General features: G+C 40.2%; 1 protein-coding gene across 2 annotated transcripts in view; it reads left to right on the top strand.

Annotated features, from left to right (window-relative positions):
• The first annotated feature begins 249 nt into the window (after nt 1-249).
• Nucleotides 250-21,561, top strand: part of ap2a2 (adaptor related protein complex 2 subunit alpha 2) — an 84,172-nt gene continuing 62,860 nt past the window's right edge. For both annotated transcript variants that reach the window (XM_062967601.1, XM_062967602.1), the window contains exons 1-2: nt 250-489; nt 16,293-16,361. In XM_062967601.1, coding sequence (XP_062823671.1) covers nt 423-489; nt 16,293-16,361 — 136 coding nt within the window. In that variant the 5' untranslated portion in view covers nt 250-422. The remainder of the gene's footprint in view (nt 490-16,292; nt 16,362-21,561) is intronic.

Consider the following 21,561-nt stretch of genomic DNA (forward strand, 5'->3'; position numbering starts at 1 on the left):
AAGATGAATTTGTATGTAAGCCGGAACAGGTGCATTAAGTGTACAGTGGCCTGTATCATCTCCAAGACTATGTAGGTAGGCGGTCTCCCATCCAAGCGCCAACCAGGGCTGGCCCTGCAGAAAGTGCAGGCAGGGTGCCTTGAAAAGGATGTTGCTCCTGTGCTTCTTTCTCTCCCTCCTTGGCTTCGCGGCCGCCTTCCCGCCTCCGCCCAGCAGGGGGCGCGCGTCCCGGGCATCTCCGGCGGGGTCTTGGCGAGGCGAGCGTGGGCAGGAGGCGCGCGTGCGTGGCGTGGGCGGCTGCAGGGCTAAAGGTCCTCCTCCTCCTCCTCCTCCTTTTCCTTCTGCTGGGACTGAAAGCCAGAGGTGGCCGTGGCTGCTCCGCTGCTGCCGATCGGGGAAAGCTCGGCTCCTTCGCCGCCAAAATGCCGGCTGTGTCCAAAGGCGATGGGATGCGCGGCTTGGCCGTCTTCATCTCCGACATCAGGAACTGTGAGTGGCCCGGGTGGGGTGGCCTCTGCGTGGGAGGGAGGGAAGGAAGGGGAAGGCGCCTCCTGGGCAGAGAGGAGAGGTTCGGATCTAGCTTCCCATCATGGCGAAGCTTGGCCGCCTCCTTCTCTTGCCTTCTCTGTCTGTCGGGTGGGGCTTGGCTTTTTGTAATGGGTTCCTTTATTACTTAAGTAACGGGAATGAGCTCACCGTTCCTGGCTCCGTTGGAAAGCGAGCTTTTCTTGTCTGTAAGGCAAAGGAGCATTTATTTTTAGAGTGTTTATTCTTGGAGCGGCTGCATTCCTAGGCCCCTTTTTCCCCCTTCCTTAAAATGACATGCCCTTCTCTTTCCTTGAAATCCCTCGGTCATCTACACTGTGGGATGCATGCGGTTTGACACCCCTTTTAACTGCCCTGGCTCAATGCTATGGGATCATGGGAGCCGCAGTTCAACAAGCCAGAGAAGGTTGGGGCCTCACCAAACTACCCATCCCAGGATTGCATAGCACTGAGCCATGGAAGTCAAACTGCATTCATTCTACAGTGTGGATCAGGCATGGGCAAACTTGGGCCATCCCTCCAGGTGTTTTGGACTTCAACTCCCACCATTCCTCACAGCCTCAGGCCCTTCCTTTCCCCCCTCAGCCGCTTAAGCGGCTGAGGGGGGAAAGGAAAGGGCCTGAGGCTGTGAGGAATGGTGGGAGTTGAAGTCCAAAACACCTGGAGGGCCGAAGTTTGCTCATGCCTGGTGTAGAGAAAGACAAAGACCTCTGGAAACTACAGCTCCCAGAATTCAGTAGCATTGAGCCATGCCTAAATGGTGTCAAAGTGCATTAACTTCGCAATGTAAATGCACCTTGCAAGGCTTTAGGGGAGGTTTCCTCGTTGATTCGCTTTTGCCCCCTGGATCAGGCTAAACCAGCCTGGCTGAGTGGTTTGCAATGTGTGAAGCCTAGGTGATTGGCCTATTCCAAGCCTCACAACTGGTCCCTGTGAAACCACCGGGCCTGTTCTGTGAGGAAAACATCATCTAGGAAACAAATGCTTTACAGTTAGTAGGGAGGAAGAGGATGTTGGTGGTGGAAGAGGGCAAATGTAGCTCAGAAAACAGAGCAATTCCAGACATGAATCAATCAGGGCCAGCTGACACCTCCCAACAAAGGATTCCCCCAGGCCAATAAGCAGCCAGACCTTGAAGCTAATCAAGGTGGCCAATTGTAACATTCACACCTGCCTCAAACAGTCAAGAGTTCTTTCTCCCACATTGGACCTTCCACACACACACACATATATAAACTGCACTTCCCTAGTTTCCAACAGACTTCACAACCTATGAGGATGCCTGCCATAGATGCAGGTGAAACGTCGGGAAAGAATGCTTCTAGAACGTGGCCATACAGCCTGGAAAACTTGCAGCAATTCAAATGTAGCTTTTTCTGGGGAAGGAGACATTTCCCTTTTCCTGTGGCCTTGGTGTGAACCAAGATATTTCATGCCTTGTTCCATTTGCATTTATTGTTTATAATGTGCCAGAGAAATATATGTGTAGTGCTACCACTATAAAAAACCTCCACAATCCCTTGCTCAGGCTTTGTTGTCTCTGTTCAGCAGGCAGGTTAGTCAAATTGGTGCAGGGTTTGTGTGTGAGTGTGTCGATAAGCCTGCAAGTCATCTGAGGTTTTACCAATTCGATGCTGCGTAGCTGACAAAATACTCCTAATCTTCTTTTGGCGGCAGGGTTCCTGCCTTGAGGAGACCTTTTAAAGCTGATCTAGAGATGTCTGTGTAAAGAGCCATTAGCTAGTGGTCAGTGTTAATCTTAGGAATTGATTGAAGGAGGCCAAGGGCTGGATTGGTAGCTGTTTCAGCACATATTTTCTCATCATGATTTGGACCTGGCATGAATGAAAATTCTTCTTGCTGAAAAGAGAGATTCTTGCATTCCAGATTCCATATATGGTTGGTTCACCACATTTGTGAATTTGATTATTCACGGATTTTATTATAATGTTCTTTCCAGGAATCTCTAGACCCTCCAGTGCATCTTTGTGGTCAATTTCCACAAGGAGTCGACCACAGAACCACACTGGAGGACCTAGAAGTTACTAGAGATAACACCGTTCTTGAAATCTTTAGGCCTCCAATGTGAATCTGACAGAAATTGACCATAATATGGTGCTGAACACCCCAGAAATTCCTAGAGAAGTGCTCTCTTAGGTTTAAGAAGCATTTTTAAATTTGTGGTTTTTCACTTTGGGGGGATCATGTGCCCCTAAGTGAATATTGAGGACTGACTAGGCTTCCGAAAAATGAATGACAAGTAGATTTGTTTCTGGAATGCTCCAGAAATAACCTGTTCGCCACCATCTCATAGCGAAGACACACAAAAGGAAATTGCTCCCAGTAGCCATAGTATAGAAGTTTGGCACAAAGATAACTAGTTAGATACTACTGTAGTGATCACTGTGCTTTCTATGCTGATCCTTGTATGTCATGTATGCTACCTGAATCGGGTTATGCCGATTGGGGCAGAGATTGACATAACCTCCATTTGATTTAGTATCATCAATGGATGGTGCAATGGGTTATACTGTACACTTGTGCCAGCAGGATTGCTGACTGAAAGGTCGGCAGTTTGAATCCCGGGCAAGTGAGCTCCCGTCTGTCCACTCTAGCTCCCCAAGCGGGGACATGAGAAAAGCTTCCTCCAGATGTCCTCTGGGCAGTGTTCTTGCAGATGGCCAATTCTCTCACACAAGAAGCGACTTGCAGTTTCTCAAGTTGCTTCTGACACGGAAAAAAAAATAGTATCATGTAGGTTATACATACCCCTCATTTTAAAAAATTCTCTAGTTGGTGGGGCAAACCATTATTTGGAAGTGGCCTCAGAGAGAGGGCTGTGCAGAATAGCAAAGGTAAAGGTTTTCCCCTGACATTAAGTCTAGTCATGTGCTCATCTCTATTTCTAAGCCAAAGAGCTGGCATTATCCGTAGACACCTCCAAGGTCATGTGGCTGGCACAACTGCATAGAGCGCCGTTGCCTTCCCGTCGGAGGGGTACCTATTGATTTACTAACATTTGCATGTTTTCAAACTGCTAGGTTGGCAGAAGCTGGGGCTAACAGCAGGAGCTCACTCCACTCCTCAGATTCGAATTGCCGACCTTTCGGTCAGTAGGTTCAGCAGCTCAGCCGTTTAACCCACTGTTCTACCAGGGGCTCCATGCATGCAGGGGTGGATATGCTTAAATCTCTTTGTGCAACAGAAGGCTTTTTATCTCAATTTGCCTCATTTAGAGTGTATATATGTGCCTTCAAGTCACCTGTCAAGTTATGACAACCACATGAATTTCATTGGATTTTTACAGCAAGGAATACACAGAGATGACTTTGCAAGTACCTTCCTCAGAAATATAGCCTATGGCACTTAGTGTTCACTGGCAGTGTCTCATCTAAATATTAACCTGGGCTGACCCTGATTTGCTTTCAGGATCTGATATGATCTGGTGCCTTTAGGAGATTTAAGCAAACAGACTTGGTGAGTCTGGGGTTCAGTTCCCCACTCAATCATGGAAACCACTAGATGACCTTAGGAAAGTCATATTACCTCAAGTGTAAAGGAAGGCCTCCTTTGAATAAGTCACTGTATGTCAGTGTTAACAACAAACATCACATTTATCACTACAGTCCATATTCTATAACTCCTTGCATACATTGTATTTATCAAAGTCATAGGCCAATCAACAGAATTACAATGTGATACACTGCGGTATATACAAAGCCAAATCCAGCTATTCATGGTTGAAACAATTAAAATGAGCCATGTTTGCAATAACTCATCTTTTGTAATTGTTTCAGTAACAGAGAGAACTGTGTCTGTAAAGTACTGTACATAAGCTTTATATTTTCTACTGGGAAACCTCAAAAGAAAGAAAGAGGGTAATTAATTTCTTCTCAGATGGTGATAAAATTTACAAAGCAGAAGGACATATAGAAGTGTCCCCAAGTCTCCAGACCTCCAGGAAAGAGATCTACTAGAGAACATAGCTTTCCTCTAAGTGGCCAAACAATGTAATAGAAACATCTGTGTGGGAATGTGCTTGGGATTGGACTATTTAATACATTTTCTTTTATTTGTGCGTGTGTTGAGAGATTTTTTTTTTCCATATAGCATACTATGTGGTTATCTGGGGATATCTAATAAAATGATCAGAATGTTTGTGTTCGCTGAGCTAATTTTCCACAGATAGTTCTCTCGGAGGTGGATTAGTTGAAGAAAAATGTTTCATAATCCTACAGTAAAGCTAATCTTCTTGGTGTGCTGTATTTTGACAGGCAGAAAGGAGAAGCAGTGTTGAGTCAGACCCCTGAATCTACATAAAACACAATGTTATGCAGATCTGGTGGTCTGACTCAACACTTCCTCTTCCCTTTCCCTGTCAAAATACCATATGTAAGATATGGATACAGGAAGATTACCTTTAGTATAATATACATGTGTGTACTTTAGGAATGAGTGAGGATTTCAGCTCATTTTTAATAAGAATGTACTCACATTGTCAGAATTCAAGTAGGAGAATGTGTCAGATATGTCCACCTCCTAGAGATGTGTGAGAGTTTTATTTTAGTTTTCGATTATAACATAATTAGCAAAATTGAGACATGGGGGGAACAGATAGCCCGCCCCTATCATGTATTTTAAAAAGGTAGATAAAGGTTTCCCCTGACGTTAAGTCCAGTCATGTCTGACTCTGGGGGTTGGTGCTCATCTCCATTTGTAAGCCGAAGAGCTTGTTGTCCGTAGACACCTCCAAGGTGTATGGAACACTGTTACATACATACATACACAGCATACACATATTAAATACTCTTACCAATTTTAATATTTTAATTAGAGATAAATGTGCAGCAGTACCTCGCTACTTCGTGGTTCGCTTTTCATGGACTCACTGTTTGGCAGTTTTTAAATAAATACTAAAATAATAGTATAAATCATAAAATAATATTATAAATCCCTCTTTCTACTTCCTTCGTAAGGAGAAGCCTAAGGAAGGAAGGAAGAAGAAGCTGAAGGGAGAAAAAAGGAGGCTGAAGCAGCTTTGTTTTCGCCTCACAAGTCAGTGGCAGACAGAGTCGCCACTTGCCAGTGAGATTGTAAACAATACAAATATAGCTTCCCTACTTCGCGGATTTTCACTTTGTGCGGGTGGTCCTGAAATGTAATCCCCATGATAAGTGAGGGAACACTGCACCAGTTACTTAATTGCAGGAGAAACAAGTACGTGCCTTGTTGTCAAATCTGTTTTCATCTTTTGCATTGCTTTAAGATACAATCTATGTTTTAAGTGATAAACAAAAGCAGAAGCAGTATTAAGAGCTTGAAAGCAATGCATGAAAACACCTTCAAAATATACATAGTGTTTAATATTGCTAAAATATTTAGTTTATGAAATGTAGCTGAACTGCAAGTCAGTTGCAGAAAATGTTCTTTATGAGTTTTCAGTTCAAGGTCAACATTTTCTCTTCACACTATTATTTTTTAAAGTACAGTATGATCTCTGTATCTGTGTGTGTGTGTGTGGGGGTGTACATTCAAGCCTTTGTGGATCATAGCAAACCCTATATTTTGACTGCATTTGGGCTGGAAGTATATCATAGAATTACATTGAAGGATCTGAGGTTCAAAAATACTTTGTGGCCCCATCTATACTGAAATTCAGTTTCATAATGCAGTTTAACTGCATTGAACTGTATTAAAGGTAAGGGAAAGGTTTTCCCCTGACATTAAGTCCAGTCATGTCTGACTCTGGGGCTTGGTGCTCATCTCCATTTCTAAGCTGAAGAGCCGACGTTGTCTGTAGACACCTCCAAGGTCATGTGGCCGGCATGACTACATGGAGTGCCGTTACCTTCCCACCAGAGCAGTACCTATTGATCTACTCACATTTGCATGTTTTCAATCTGCTAGGTTTGCAGAAATTGGGGCTAACAGCGGGCGCTCACTCGGCTCCCTGGATTCAAATCTGGAATTACTATTTGTATTAAATGTGGGTCTTAAACTGAAAACTCCTGTGGATCAATAGTTTGTTCACTTTAGTTCAGGTAATTTCCTAAACAAGGGCAGATTTTGCTTATGGAGCAGTGCTAGCTCTACATGTTCTTGGTGATGTTTGTTTACTTAATCAAAAATGCAGTAACTGATGTCTTGAGGTAATGCCATTTATGAAGGCTACTTTCACTCTACACAATTATAATGTGATGTTCCAGTTTAACTGTAATGGTTGCATCCTGAGATTTGTAGTTTGGTGAGGCATTACAGCTCTCTTGCTGAGAATTCTAAATACTGTATTTCTTTCTGAACTAGAAATCCCAGGACTCAGTGGGATGGAAAAAGTGAAATCATAGTACTGTAATTATGTGGTATGAGAGGAACTCAGGAGAAAGAATTCCAGAGTGTTTCATACATACCAGTTTGTTCATTTCACAATGAAGCACTTCCAATTGATTTTAGGGATGGCTAACTTTGTTTGTTTGTAATATTGGAAGCCTTCCTTTGTATTTGGTGAACTCTGGACTCTTTGAACTTTACACCGGACAAAGCACTATTACTACTGTTTATGACCAACTTCCACCGGATGCATAAGATAGAGCCTGGAGTATGGGAAGCTCGTTGGATTACTCTCAAAAGCAAATAATCAGATTGTGTCCTTTTTGTAAAAATTATGGTCTTGGAATACTCCTAAAAAGGAAATAACCTAATTGTTATAATTTGATGTTGCTTCTTTATTTGATAAGGCTGTTATTAAGGAGGAGGATAGTGACTACCCATAGTAGGAAGTCTGGAAATCTTGTTTCAAGAAGAAATAATTCTAAACTCCGTAGCTGAAGTAAAATTCACAAACCTGATTCATTCTTACTGTTCTCGTTCATATGTTCTTCTAGCATCTCCTAGGTAAAAATTCCCATAATATATTTGGCAGATAATTTTGGGAACCATTTCAGTATATTGCAGAACAATCGCTTATTCCTGTTACTCTGTGATATTCTGTATTGAAAAGGACCAGAAGTTACCAGTGTAATGTAGTGATTTCAGTGCTGGGCTATGCCTAGCCATGGTAACCCACTGGGTGACCCTTGGGCAAGGTGCACTCTCTCAGCCTTAGAGGAAATCAAAAGCAAACTTCCTCTGAATAAATCTTACCAAGAAAACCCTGTGATAGGTTCGTCCAAGGGTTGCCATAAGTTACAAGTGCACACAGCAGCAACAGCAAAGACATATGATGCTGATCTGTTTGGTTTTTGCTTTGAAGTCAAGACTAAATTTGGTTTATAGAATGATCCAAATTTTGGGATAGAATACATTTTATGTCCCTGAATTAACAAACTGACTTCAAATCTGTAAATGGTGTTAATACCACTTTTCTTTAAAAAAAATGCCCGCTTCAGGGCGTTAATATCTTTAATGAGTATCAATGTTCTGATGTTGTTTAGTCATTCAGTCGGTTCCAACTCTTCGTGACCGCATGGACCAGCCCGTGCCAAAACTCCCTGTTGGCAGTCACCACCTCCAGCTCCTTCAAGGTCAAGCCAGTCACTTAAAGGATACCATCTATCCATCTTACCCTTGGTTGGCCCCTCTTTCTTTTTCCTTCCATTTTCCCCAGCATCACCATCCTCTCCAAGCTTTCCTATCTTCTCATAGAAGAAAATCAGAGCATGTTTGTTGTTGCGTGCATTCATGTCAGTTCAGACTTAACGGTGATCCTAAAGTGAATGTCACAAGTTTTTCTTGAAAAGATTTGTTCAGAGGAAGGTTATCTATGTCTCCCTCTGAAGCTGCCAGTGTGTGACTCGCCCAAGGTCACCAAGTGGGCTTCCATGACCAAGGGGGCACTTGAACCCCGGCTTCCAGAGTCACTGTTCAGTATTCAAACCCCTACACCACACTGGTTCTCTCAGAGCATATTATTCTGCTTCTTTATCAACCATACTAACCATTAAGTTTTAAGGTACTACTGTTAGTATTTACAGCCATGAATAGCATGGGTTTGGGCAACCTTCCAAATAATCTTTCCCCAGAGAAATCTGCTTGGGAATGCTGCTCTGCTACAAAAGCCCACCTTCCATGTGCCCTGCCATTTGAGATATAGTCTCTTCAAAACATGTTTGCTACACTTATGTCCTTACCTTGAAGACATGCGTATCTTTAGGAAGACCTTATAGGATCAATGACAAATTATTTTTAATTTTTCTTTTCCATCCTTGCATTACAACAGGGTGTGCAATCGCTGTGGGTTTGAAGACAGCATTAGCCCACATCTAGACTTGGGAGGCCTGTATCACTGTTGTAGTCTCCCCCGGTGATTTTTTTTTATCCTCAAGTAATTACAGTAATGATGGGTTCTCTCACAGATTGCTTGTTTATAGGATTGCACTAAGATGATTTGACAACACTTAACAACCCCCCTCCCATTTTTACTTCCACCCATGGGAGAAAAGCGGGATAGAAATGAATAAATAATAATTATTATTATTATAAATTGTGGTTATATTTAATTATACAGTATTGAAAATTTGACTTCTTTGTCCTTCAACAGCTGTAATTATTACAATTAATTATTATGCTACTATTTGTGAGTCTAATGAAGGTAAATGTACATTTGGTATCCACTGAACTTTGGTACAAGAACCCTGTGTGGAAACCAAATCTGTGGCATAGTAAAATTGCACTCCTTATGGCAGGATCAAAATTTGCTATTTGGATTTTTTTTTTCAGAAATATTTTCAGATTGTGGACTTTGAATCCATGGATGCAGAATCTGTGGCTATGAGGGGCCAACTGTATGTGCTGTACATTGTCAGTGTCCAGCTAGCTACCTTATCTTCATCAAGTATGTCTGAAGTATTATACATTCACCTGGTTATATTTGATTATACCATATTTACTCAATTCTAATACTCACCTTTTAAAAATTAAATTATCTTCCCAAAATTAGGTGCAGATTAGATTAGCATAATATGGTAAAAAAAATTGGGTTTCAGGGTTTTGAAAATTGAGGTGCACATTAGATTCGACGGCGCATTAGACTCGAGTCAATACAGGGTATATCTGTTCTATAATCTTCATAAGGATTTAAAATGACAACCTCTAATTTAAGCATTTTATGTGTGCCTTTAAATCAGACAATCAGATTGATTGGCAATTGTGTGACATGTTTTTAATAATAGGAGCTGTTGCATTCTTCAAATAATATTTCAACAGCATACTTAAATAGTCGATAATAGTGCTTGCTTCTACTCCGTGAAGTTGCCAAGGCCATAGGTTTTAATACTTCTGTGGTTTGAATATTTCCTTTCCCATTGCTAAAAATAAAAAATATCCACTCCATTAAAAATGACTTTAAAGCTCAATTCATTCATTAGATCTATAACTACAGTGTTCCCTCACTTATTGCAGAGGTTATGTTCCAGGACTTCCCGCAATAAGTGAAAATCCGTGAAGTAGGGGCACTATATTTATTTTAATAAATATAGTGTCCCTCTCTCCCTCTTTTAATGTACTGTACTGTATTCCTTCTTGGTTGCTGAGGCGATGAAGCACAGGTGGAGCCTATTGGGTCAGGCAAACTGATGAAGAAGCACAATCTACAAACTATCTACAGACCCACAAAGAAAATCCAACAAATTCTACGGTCAGCGAAGGACAAGAGGGATCCTCTCTCCTCTGCACTAGTCTACCGGATACCATGCAGCTGTGGACAAGTATACATAGGGACCACCAAACGCAGCGCCCAAACAAGAGTCAAAGAACATGAAAGGCCCTGCAGACTAATTCAACCAGAGAAATCAGCCATAGCAGAGCACTTGATGAACCAGCCTGGACACTGTATATTATTTGAGAACACAGAAATGCTGGACCACTCCAACAACTATCATGTCAGACTACACAGAGAAGCCATTGAAATCCACAAGCATGTGGACAACTTCAACAGAAAGGAGGAAACCATGAAACTGAACAAAATCTGGCTACAAGTATTAAAAAACTCTAAAATCAAAACAGTAGATGGGAACCAACACTCTGAAGGAAGAGGAGCCCCAAGGACGGCTATTGACTGAACAAAGGATCCCCCCAGACAAGAGACCAAAACCTTTCCCATGCTAGTTAGGGTGATTAACTGAAACATTAATGCTGGCTTCCCAGTGACAAAGGACTCTTGCCACATCCTGGACTCTCCACAGATATATATTTTTTTCCTTTCCTAGTTTATCCATACCTCACAACCTCAGAGGATGCCTGCCATAGATGTGGGCGAAACGTCAGGAGAGAATACTTCTGGAACATGGTCACACAGCCGGAAAGACATACAACAACCCTGAAACCCTATGACATTTATGGGTCACCATAAAATGGATTTTGGAGTATTTCAGATTTTGGAATTCCAGATAAGAGAGGCTTAACCTATAATATAAATAGAATTAAAGTACTGACTTCATGAAAGCATTATTTAGCAATTACAGCTCAGGCAGCATTATGGAAGGAGAAGACATGTATAGATATGTATAAATAATGGAAATGACACTTAATGAGAAATGGAAATTTAAAAACTGTATAGAATCGTGTTTTTTTTAATCTGCTGTTAGACACAGTGGATTCAAAATAAATATTCCATGCTGAGAAGCCGATTCTGTCTCAACACACAGTGTGTTTCTTCCTTTGATCTTGTTTGGATGCCCCCCTTGACCTGGTACATGGGACAGCAAAAGCAAACATTTCTATTGGGAAATGATATGTTGGCTCCCTTTTCTCCTAATAGGCTAAAGTTGCTTTACGTGGCTGTTTTACCACCTGGATTTTGTCGATTCTCTTGTTGCCTTTTGATATTGAATTAGAGGCCATGGAATGTTGGTACTAGTTCATGGCAAACAGGATGCGCTTTAGCTTCGGTTTGCACAAAAGTTAGAATGTGTTTTTATGTTTCTTTGCTATAATTGAAGCTGATAAATGGGAGCAATAAAATTGTACATATAAAATCCCCAGAAAAGTAGGACTTTCTCTTGCATTAATTTCATGGTGTTCCAGGCCAGTATTCTGGACCAATGTAGCATTTCATTAACCCAGAAGTTAAGAGAAACCAGCGTTCAATGCCTGTGAATAGCCTTTGCCTCCTCGTGTTGTTTTAAAAATAGATTTTTCTCCTCCCAGACATGGCTGAAAATATCATTTGAAGTTACTCGTGCAAAAAGGGAGAAGGAAAAGCAAGTGAATAGACAGGGAGAAAGGCTTGTTACTGACTACCTTCTATCCAGCAGCTTGGCTGAGATAGTGTTGAACATTGCCTTTCAACTGGTTATGAATTTCTCTACACTTATTAGCTTGTTGTTCAAAGGGGATTGGCCATCTGTAACAAACAGAGGAAGCTCTGTGGTGCGGTAATCTGCAGGGAGCAGTTGCAAAGATAATTCTTTGCTGTTGAAGACAAACACTGCAGAATGAACCAAAAAGGCATGAAGGAATGAATTATTATTCTGAGTTTGAAGGTACAGTTTTGAAAATTAACAGACAAGGTGTGAATAACAAAGTCAGTTATCCCTTGGATGCTTTTTATGTCTTTGAAAGAAGCGATATACTTAATAGCCTTATTATTTCAAATACTGTATCGTGAGTGCATATTGATGGCATGTTACATAGTACATTAGTGGAAGTATAAGACACAGTGGAGTAGAGTACAGGGCAAAATCTCTCTAAACATCTTTGTTATTAGAAGAAGGTGGTCCTCAAGATTATTGCATGTCTTCAAATAGTTTCCGACTTACAGCAACCCTAAGATTTGTTGGGAGGAAGGGTGGAGGTGCTTGGGCCTTCTGAGATTTAGAGAATGCACCTTGCCCAAATTCACCCAGTGTTTTTCCACAACCAAGTGGGAATTGAAACCCTGGTTTCCAGAACTTCAGCCCAGTGCTCAAATCACTACAACATGCTGGCTTTCAAGGGCTGAATGTGATTCCTTTGAGGAGCATTTTAGGGAGCTGCATATGTTTAGCCTGCAGAAGAGAGGTCTAAGCAGGGACATGCTAGACATATTTAAATATTTGAAAGGATGACATATTGAGGAGGGAGCTAACTTGTTTTCTGCAGCTTCAGAGACTAGAACATGGAACAATGGATTCAAACTAGAGGGATAGAGATACCAGCCTGTGATGAGTCATGGGCCATGTAGTCCCATTCCTGGCATTGTAGTGCCAGATGAAGAGGAAAACTTGGGTTTTTCACCGTCTCAGTCAGATTTGGAACTCTCCCAGCCAGATTTGGGAACCTTGCACCTGCAAGAGATTTGTCTTCCAGAAGTCTGTCAAACAAGCCCTGAGCCTAAATCTCCTGTGTTTTCTCGCCATGATTTTTGTAAACAACAGAGAGGAGTCGATCAGGCGTCTCGCAGGAGTGCTAGGATAGCTGCTAAGCATTCAGCTGATTAAGCCTGCTTCCCATGGGAAAGTTTAGGGAGTCATGCATCTGGACTCAGAAAATAGCTTTCGTTTCTGGTTCTCCAGAGAACTGCTCTTGGGCGGGAAAACGGGACCCTATTTAGGTGTTTTACCCACAAAGGGATCTTGCGGAGTCAATTCGTCAGCAACAGGAGTAGCGTGTGTGGACAGCTACTCCGCTTCCAAGCCTCCGTTCCTGTCGCCAAGCCTTCGTTCCCAGCTTTGTTTACTCCACGAATCCTGCCTTGCTTTCTAAGACTCAGCCTCGTCTTGTTTCCCGGATTTTACCAAGAAATTACCACGGATCTTGCTCTTGTTTCTTGTTTCCTTGTTGCCTTGAATCAAGCCTCGTTTTTCCAAGAATCAAGTTACTTCCTAGCCTCGCTCAAGCTTCATGGACTAAAAGACCTTGTCATCTCCCCTCACTTTGCCTGGCAAAGTGAGTGTTTCGGTTATTGGATTACAACTTTGGTCCTTAATATTTCATATTGGACGTTGTTTCTTTGGACTAATTTTGACCTTTCCTGAAAGGTCTAATTCTGGACTATTTTCTACACTTGTTTTTATTAACTTTATATATTCCTTCAATAAAGATATTAGATAGATTCTGGCCTCTGTGTATGGTTATTGGTGCTCTGCAGCCTGGGTCTTGACACAGCCAAACATTAGGAAGAACTTTCTGATGATAGGAGCTCTTTGATAGTGGAAAATGTTTGCCTGGGCTGTGGTGGAGTTTCTTTCTCTTGGAGGTTTTTAAACAGACTGGATGTCCACCAGTCAGGAATGTTTTGATGTATAGAGTTGAACGGGATGGCTCTTGTGGTGTCTTCCAATTCTATGATTTTATAAGGGAAGCAGTAGTTACTGGCTTTTAATCTTCTTCCCAGGCAGCACACTGGTAGTGGCATACTTGAGGTGTGTATCACAGGATGCATGATGTCTCTTAGCAGATGTTCAAAAAAGCCCAAAGGTCCATAGATGCTGCATACAAGACTATGATTCATTGGGGCTATTTCTGCTATGAGAACCCATCTCCAGAACTGATTAGTGGGGAAATGCCCCTCCCGTGCCACTGAATAAAAAAATTGGGTTCTGTATTAAAGATAGGCAGAGAAGAGGTGAAGAAATTTCTGCTGCTGCACCAGTTGTTGGATTTAGGCCTTAAAATGTATTGCACACACAAAAGCCCCTGGCTTTCACATTCAGATACTTCATATGTTGGAATTACATAAGCTGTGACATAACAAGTAGTTCTTGTTTCAATACCATCGACACCCCCATTATGTGACAGTGAATACAGTGTTTTCTCTCATATATCTGGCCTGGCTAATTCTGGTAACATTGTTGAAAGAGGGTTGCTGGATGTTCCTGTCTATCTGAGTGACCTTTCCAAGGAAGTGCAAATGCCTTCTGTTAATCACAAATATTCAAGGTTTGAAGGTCAGTGTTTTAGTCTATAGAGTTATTGGTTTGTTTGTTTGCCTTTTCCTCGTCACTCTCAACACTGGGATGCCACAGGGCTGTGTGTTGAGTCCTCTGCTTTACACTTTGCATGCATTACAATATCATTACCAAATTTGCAGATGATACAACTGTGGTGGGGCTTATCTCTGAAGGGGATGAGCCTGCCAATCAGGATGAGGTGCATCGGCTGCTCACATGGTGTAGTGGCACGTGGTTCTTAACATCAGTAAGACGAAGGAGTTCGTAGTGGACTACAGAAAGAACAGACCAAAATTTCAGCCCTTGGTCATCAATGGGGACCAAGTAGAGCGGGTGGCTAGTTTTAATTCCCTGGGTGTCACTGTTAAGGAGGATCTGAACCTTGGGCACCCATATGACAGCATTGGTTAAGAGGGCCCAGCAGAGATTGTACTACCTGAGACTTCTAAAGAACCGAGAACTGAAAGAAAACAGTTGGCGACTTTCTACCGCTGTGCTATAGAGAGTGTCCTAACCTACTGCATCTGTGCATGGTTTGGTGACTGCACAGTGGCACATAGGAAGGTGCTCCAAAGGGTCACCACATCTGCACTGAGAATCACTGGTTCCCCTCTCCCCTGTTTGGAAGAATTTTATAGGTCCCACAGCTTTAAGAAAGCTCAGAGCATTATTAGGGATCCATCTCACCCACCATATTCTTTTTTTCAATTATTACCATCTGGCAGATGGTACAGAGTGACAAAGGCCCCTTCCACACTGCCCCTATATCCCAGGATGTGATCCTAGAGTATCTGTTTACCCCAGGTTATCTAGCAGTGAGGACTCTTATAATCCAGTTTTTAAAAAATAATCTGGGATCAGATCCTGGGAGCAGTGTAGAAGGGGCCAAAGGTAAGGACAAATAGACCAAGAGACAGCTTTTGTCCTAGAGCTGTAACTATATTGAACTCCATGGTTTTGCATTGATATAGCTTTGGAGGCTGTGCGGTGGTGGTGGGAGTGTAGAGGGATGGGTGTGTTTTCTGTTGTGTGCTGGGAAAAACATTTAATTTTGTTGTACAATGTACAATGACAATAAAGTTTTTTCTATCCTATAATGCAGTTTCAGAATGCAGTTTAACTGCATTGAACTGCATTATATGGCAGTGTAGACTCATATAATCCAGTTCAATGCAGTTAAATTTCATTCTGAAACTGCATTATATGGCAGTGTAGATGGGGTCAAAGTGGCTAAAAATCACAGGTTAGAAGCTGCTGCTACTGCTGCTGCTGCTGCTGCTGCTGTTGTTGTTGTTGTGTGCACCCATGTTTTTTCTGACTCATGTTGACTCATGTTGACCCTAATGTGAATCTATTGTGGGGTTTCTGTGACTAGATTCGAACAAAGTGGGGTTGCCATTTGGCCTTCCTCTGACGCAGAGAGGGTGTGACTTGCCCAAGGTCACCCAGTGGGTTTATTTGGCTGAATAGGGATTTGAACATCAGTCTCTCAGAGTCCTAGTCCAACACCCCAATAACTACACTACTCTGGCTTTCTAAAAATATGATACTATATATTATTTCAAAAATGTGATTATACTATTAAATGTAACTGTTAGAGAAAGGAACAACAGGCAGTAGAGCATAATATGACTTTCTTCTGTCAACCTTCTACAGCCTTGTTTTTTCTGCTGTATTTCTTTCCAGAAATGTTTGTGGCACCTGATGAGCAAGAACTGAAATGTTTATGTACACATATGAATTCCTTGCTCGTTTCTTTGGTGAATTCCATTGAGATTTGATTTTAGGGTTCATTTAATGACATGTGCTAGTGTTTTATTGGCAAAAATGGACGCTGTGTAAAATATTGTATTCTGAACTTGGTTCCTTCTGTATTTTCAGGTAAAAGTAAAGAAGCAGAGATAAAGCGAATAAATAAAGAATTGGCAAACATTCGATCTAAATTTAAAGGTAAGTAACTAGTATGTTGTTGCAGTAATTACCTTTCTGATGTTTCATGAATAAAGTGACTCAGAAGCTAAGAATAGATAACTAGGACATACCAAATATAATCAAAAGCACATTTGATGCTAGTTTATGGATCTCAGACATCATATTAAATCAGCATAAATTTCATTAACTACAAACAGTTAGATGTTATCTTTGGGAGTAACTTAATTTCAGAAGAATACTTCATCAGAAGGAGAGGGGAAGATCAGTCTGATTTGCAGTTAAGTACTCCATATTTGTGGGGCAAAGGGGCATGCTTTAAATATAGTGTTCCCGTATTTTGAATATTTCACTTGGTTTATTTGTACCCATAGGAAAATATTACTGTACAGTTAAGATAATGTTTCCACAGAGTTGTATTATTACTTTCTGTCATGGGTCATATTCAGGGAGACGCCTCCTCTTGGTAGTAGAAAACATGCTGTGCATGCTAAAGGCTTTAATTTCTGTTATCTCCAAGTTCAAGGTAAAAACCCTTTCTCTGAAACTGTAGGGAGCTACTGCCAATGAGAGTTGGTAGATCAATGGTCTCACTCAGTATCCAGCAGTTGCATATGTTAATGTGAACAGAAGAGTATTAAGATGCATCCATGGAAGCCTTTCATATTAACTATACATTATAGTTATTCTGCAAAAAAGACTGAAGTTATTTATCATTAATTTATAAAATAATTTATAACAGTAACCTAGTTATGTCTTTGTTATTGAGGGGAGAAAGTTAACTACAGTAGTTACAAGTAACTCAGTTTTTTTTTATTTCCAAACTCTGTAGTTAACATAAGGCAAAGTGTTACTTGCCTTTAGTAATATTTCTTGGCCTAAGTTTGGAGAAGTTACTTTTAATTGCAGCTCAGAATTCTTAGCCAGCATGGTCACCAGTGTTCATGGCAGTTGTAGTTTGAAACAATTATTTCTGAGCTCTGAATCTGGGTCACTGCATATCATGGCACCTCATAACTACATAGTCTACTGTTCTTTTAACTAGGGTGTTCATGCCTTTATAGAGTGATTATGAAGATATGAACATTAAGGTCCAGTGTAATAGTGTATTAGGAATGTGGAATGTTTCCTGTAATCTCAAATAGTTCAAAGAATGCCTACAAAAACAAGCACACAAGTAGAGCAGATGGCAAACTTCCTTCCTCTTTAGAGGCATCCTTGGGGTCATGTGGCATCTGACTATGAGGATACAGCTAATGGGGTGTATCCACACTCCATGTTTATAACAGTCAACATCACTTTAATGTTCAAGACTGTTTTATAATGAATCCTGGAATATGTAGCCTGATGAGGTACTTTGAATGATCTGCTAAAGACTTCTAGTTCATTCCGCTAAATTACAACACTAGAGTTCCCTATTAAAGAATCCCAAATTCCTCCTCAAACTACAAATCCCATGATTCCTGGCAGTTAAAACAGTGTGAGCATACTACAACTATGTAATATAGGTACTCTGAATTATGTTTTCTTTGGGGGGGGGGGGGGGGGGAGAGAACCACCAATAATCTAAGTGCTTCCAAAACCTGCTATTCTGTACTTCGTTAATCACTATTGGGATAGAATAGGATGAGATGGCAACCATCAAAACATGGGATTTCAGACTTTTTTTGGATTATTATTCCAAATACAAACTGCACACTGTAAGTACTAAAGAATAGGGTTGAAAACTGTATTCTCATTTGTCTACATTTCCAGTTATGTTCTATGAGGTGATTCTGGATGGGTTTCACTAGTGCATATATGCGAAAGCAGGGCTGTGGATTTTTTAAAATTGAAATAAGCAAGAGACTCCTCTTTTCTGGTCACACTATGAACTGTGGATAGCATATTTTGTTTGTTCTTCTGTACAGACCCAGACACCTCTAAGAGCTAATTCAGAACTAAAGGGCAAGGTCGCTTCAGTTTGGAACAAGAGGTCTTTGGATTTCATGTCTCTTTTGAGAGTGAAACTGTCACCCATCACATTTTCAGAGATTTGAAGGGAATATAAACAGCTCTGTGTGGGATGCTCTCATCACAACATATTCTGTAGGGCCTCTAGTCAAATAGATTCTTGAACTGGGAGTAAAGTGCAGACTACCTTCTGGCATTTACCAATGTGTGGACATCTGTCATGTTCAAAGAAAAGATGTGTACTAGATTAAAAATATAAGTGTGGCTTTGCTACTAAAGAACAAGCAACTGCATGTATGATTATACCCTTGTAAATTAAAGAAGAGATGTGTTGGGATGGCTGAAGTCGCCCAGAGTTTCTTTCATGTACATAATCTGAACACATAATAGCTAAAATCATACAGGACCACTTCTTAGTACCGAATTCCGATACTTAATAGGCTTTCTTAAAGTTAAATGAAGATGTGTAGGTAGAGATGTTTGGGTTAGTCTTCCCGAAGGCTGACAAGATGTAATTGTGCCTGTCTCATTTGCTACTGTGATACCTGGTAAAGATTGGAATAAATAACTTTCAATAACTGGAAACACTACAAAATCTGAGTTAGATGTAGTAAAAAAAATGTATTGTCAAAGTAGCAGATTATTGCTTGATTCCTGCTGAGATCTCAGCTTGTCTCCCTTTTAAGTGTATTGATATGTTTTCTCTTCTGAAATCAAAAAGTACATTTATTTAGGTCTCATCATGAAACAAAGAAAGTAAAACATCACCTTCTATCTCCTTAACTACTCATTTCTGTGACTACTTCATTTTTTTTTTACCTTGCATAGATAATAGACTACTTAGACTACTTAACTACTTCATTTTTTTTTTTACCTTGCATAGATAATAGAAATAAGGGGACTCTGTGACTACAGTAATTTTCTATAAGTCTGTACCATTTTTAAAAGGGGAAATGGGTTTGCAGCTTCTTAAATTTTCCTTGCTTTTTGCAGGTAAAACTGCTGTTTCTCAGTCAAGCGCAAAAAATAATAACCAGTGTTAAAAATAAAGAAAATGCTAGCAGTAATACAAACTAGACTTGTTCTTTGCACTCTGTAAAACACGGAGATGGAGGGAGGCAGTATAATACATTTCTTTAGTAATATTGTTTAGAAGAGATAGTGGTTTGTCTCCTGATATCATTGTCACCTGAATGTGGCATTGCCATTCTTGGAAAAGGAGGCTGAGTGAGGAGAGAACAAGACATGTCATTGCAGACTAGAGTTTGAACAAGTGTAGTTGATCCTTATCTCGGGTCTTCTTACTTGTGGGATAGTTGTTTTAAACTATCAGCCAACTTGGGTAGGGAATAAAGATAGTTGTTATATAACTATAACCCTTTTCCCTCACTTTGTATTAAAAGATTTGATACATTTTCAGTCGAATGTAAGTGGTATTGCTATTTGTTACTTATTATCCTAGATAAATTGGATTGTATTCCACTCTGACATGGGCAGGAGATAAATATTTTAATCAGTCAATCTGCATGAACAATAAAATACTTAAATGAGCTTATTATTATTAGTACTGCTCTTTATTCGTCCATTCTTACATTTCTCCCAACACTAGGATTCCATGCAGCTTACAAGAATTAAAATAAATACAGTAGAAAGCCTTTACAAAGATGGAAAAACATACAATAATGTTTTTAAAATGTTCTTAAATGTTCTTAAATGATTGATATAATTAAATGTATTTGAAACATACCCATTAAAAAAGCAAAATATAGAAATGAGTATAAACTATGCACTGCTAAAAGGTGTTGCAATTGGTTTCTAAAGGTGATCAGTTCTTAATAGAACAGGGAGAAAGACTTGCAACGGAGACATCAAACGTGGTTGTAAAAAAAGCACAGTTAAAAGTTGTAAGCGACCCAAAGCAAGGATGGGGTGTTACCAGGAACTCCTTAAATAAAATAAAATTGATATCATAGTTCAAAAGACGCATTTGAAAACACGAGTCCAGTTAACTACGAGTTAGTGCTCTGGATTTTAAATCAACAGCAGTTGTAGCTTCTAAATCTATGCCTAGAAAGCAGCTTCAGATGCTGGCATTTGGAAATCAACAGTTCTATAACGTATATGTGACTATTGTAATATTGCAAAAGTAAGTTCTATTTATATAGAAGTATGTTTTTATGTCTTCCATGTTGATTCAAATAAACTCCAGCAAAATATGCAAAGTAATGGTGGCTTCCCTCCTTATAGTACATTGCAAGTAACCATATTTGCTAAACAAATTTCCCAAGTTTCATTCTATTCATTTATTCATCCTAATAAATGTTCCTTGAGGTTTATTAAAGTGAATTAAGCTTAGATGAGAGTAAATACTTGGGCAAAGCATCCACATTCCATAATAAAGGGATAAAAAAGACTTAGACTGAGAGTAAGTATTAGAGTTCTTCTTGTGTTGAGGAAAATTGACAAGGAACTACAGAAACTGAATGTCCTTTTATATTTTACCCAGAAGAATGTGTGTCTCAGAAAGGTATGACAGCATTTTCTATGCAGTAAATGTTGATGACTTACGGAGTTGAATGAGCAATTTTTGCCATTCTTTAGTGAGTCATAGAAGAGCATATTTGTTTTGTGCAGTTTTCCCTCTTGACACCCCAATACCATTTTAGAAGCTAGTGCATTGGAGTTATTTATATATCTGTGCCTCTGGAAACCTATGGTTTGTGGGATAATATATAGACAAGATATAAATTAAATGTATATAGGAAATCTATAGTCATATACAGTGAATAATTGGCTTTCTTCCATTGTGCTATGTAATTTGTGTATACAGAACTAACTTGTTAAGCTACATCATCCTAACTCTCCATACTCCACAGACAGATGAAGTGCAGTGTGTTGGCAGACCTGAATAAGTAAACAACCTATAGGTTTCAGTTTAGAAACTTGCTGAACTTACTCTTTAAAACAATCTTTGACAGAGAGACTAGATGCTGCCTTGCAAGTTTAGATAATGAGAAAAACCTGATACCCAATAATATGATTATGAAACAAAATGCTCTAAAATTAGTGATATACAGAAAGCTTGAAAACATTCAACATATCCTCCAGTTTCTGCAGAGAAAATAACCCTATCCAGATATTAGAAAACTACATGCAGGAAGCCTGCCACTTTTATGGGAGTTGTAGGTGCAGAACTCACACCAAAATGAATAAAACATCCACTAATGGTTTTACATGAGAAAACTTTGTCTAGGAATTTTAGGAGCTC

The sequence above is a fragment of the Anolis carolinensis genome, chromosome 1, assembly GCF_035594765.1.
Source record: "Anolis carolinensis isolate JA03-04 chromosome 1, rAnoCar3.1.pri, whole genome shotgun sequence".
Lineage (NCBI taxonomy): Eukaryota > Metazoa > Chordata > Lepidosauria > Squamata > Dactyloidae > Anolis > Anolis carolinensis.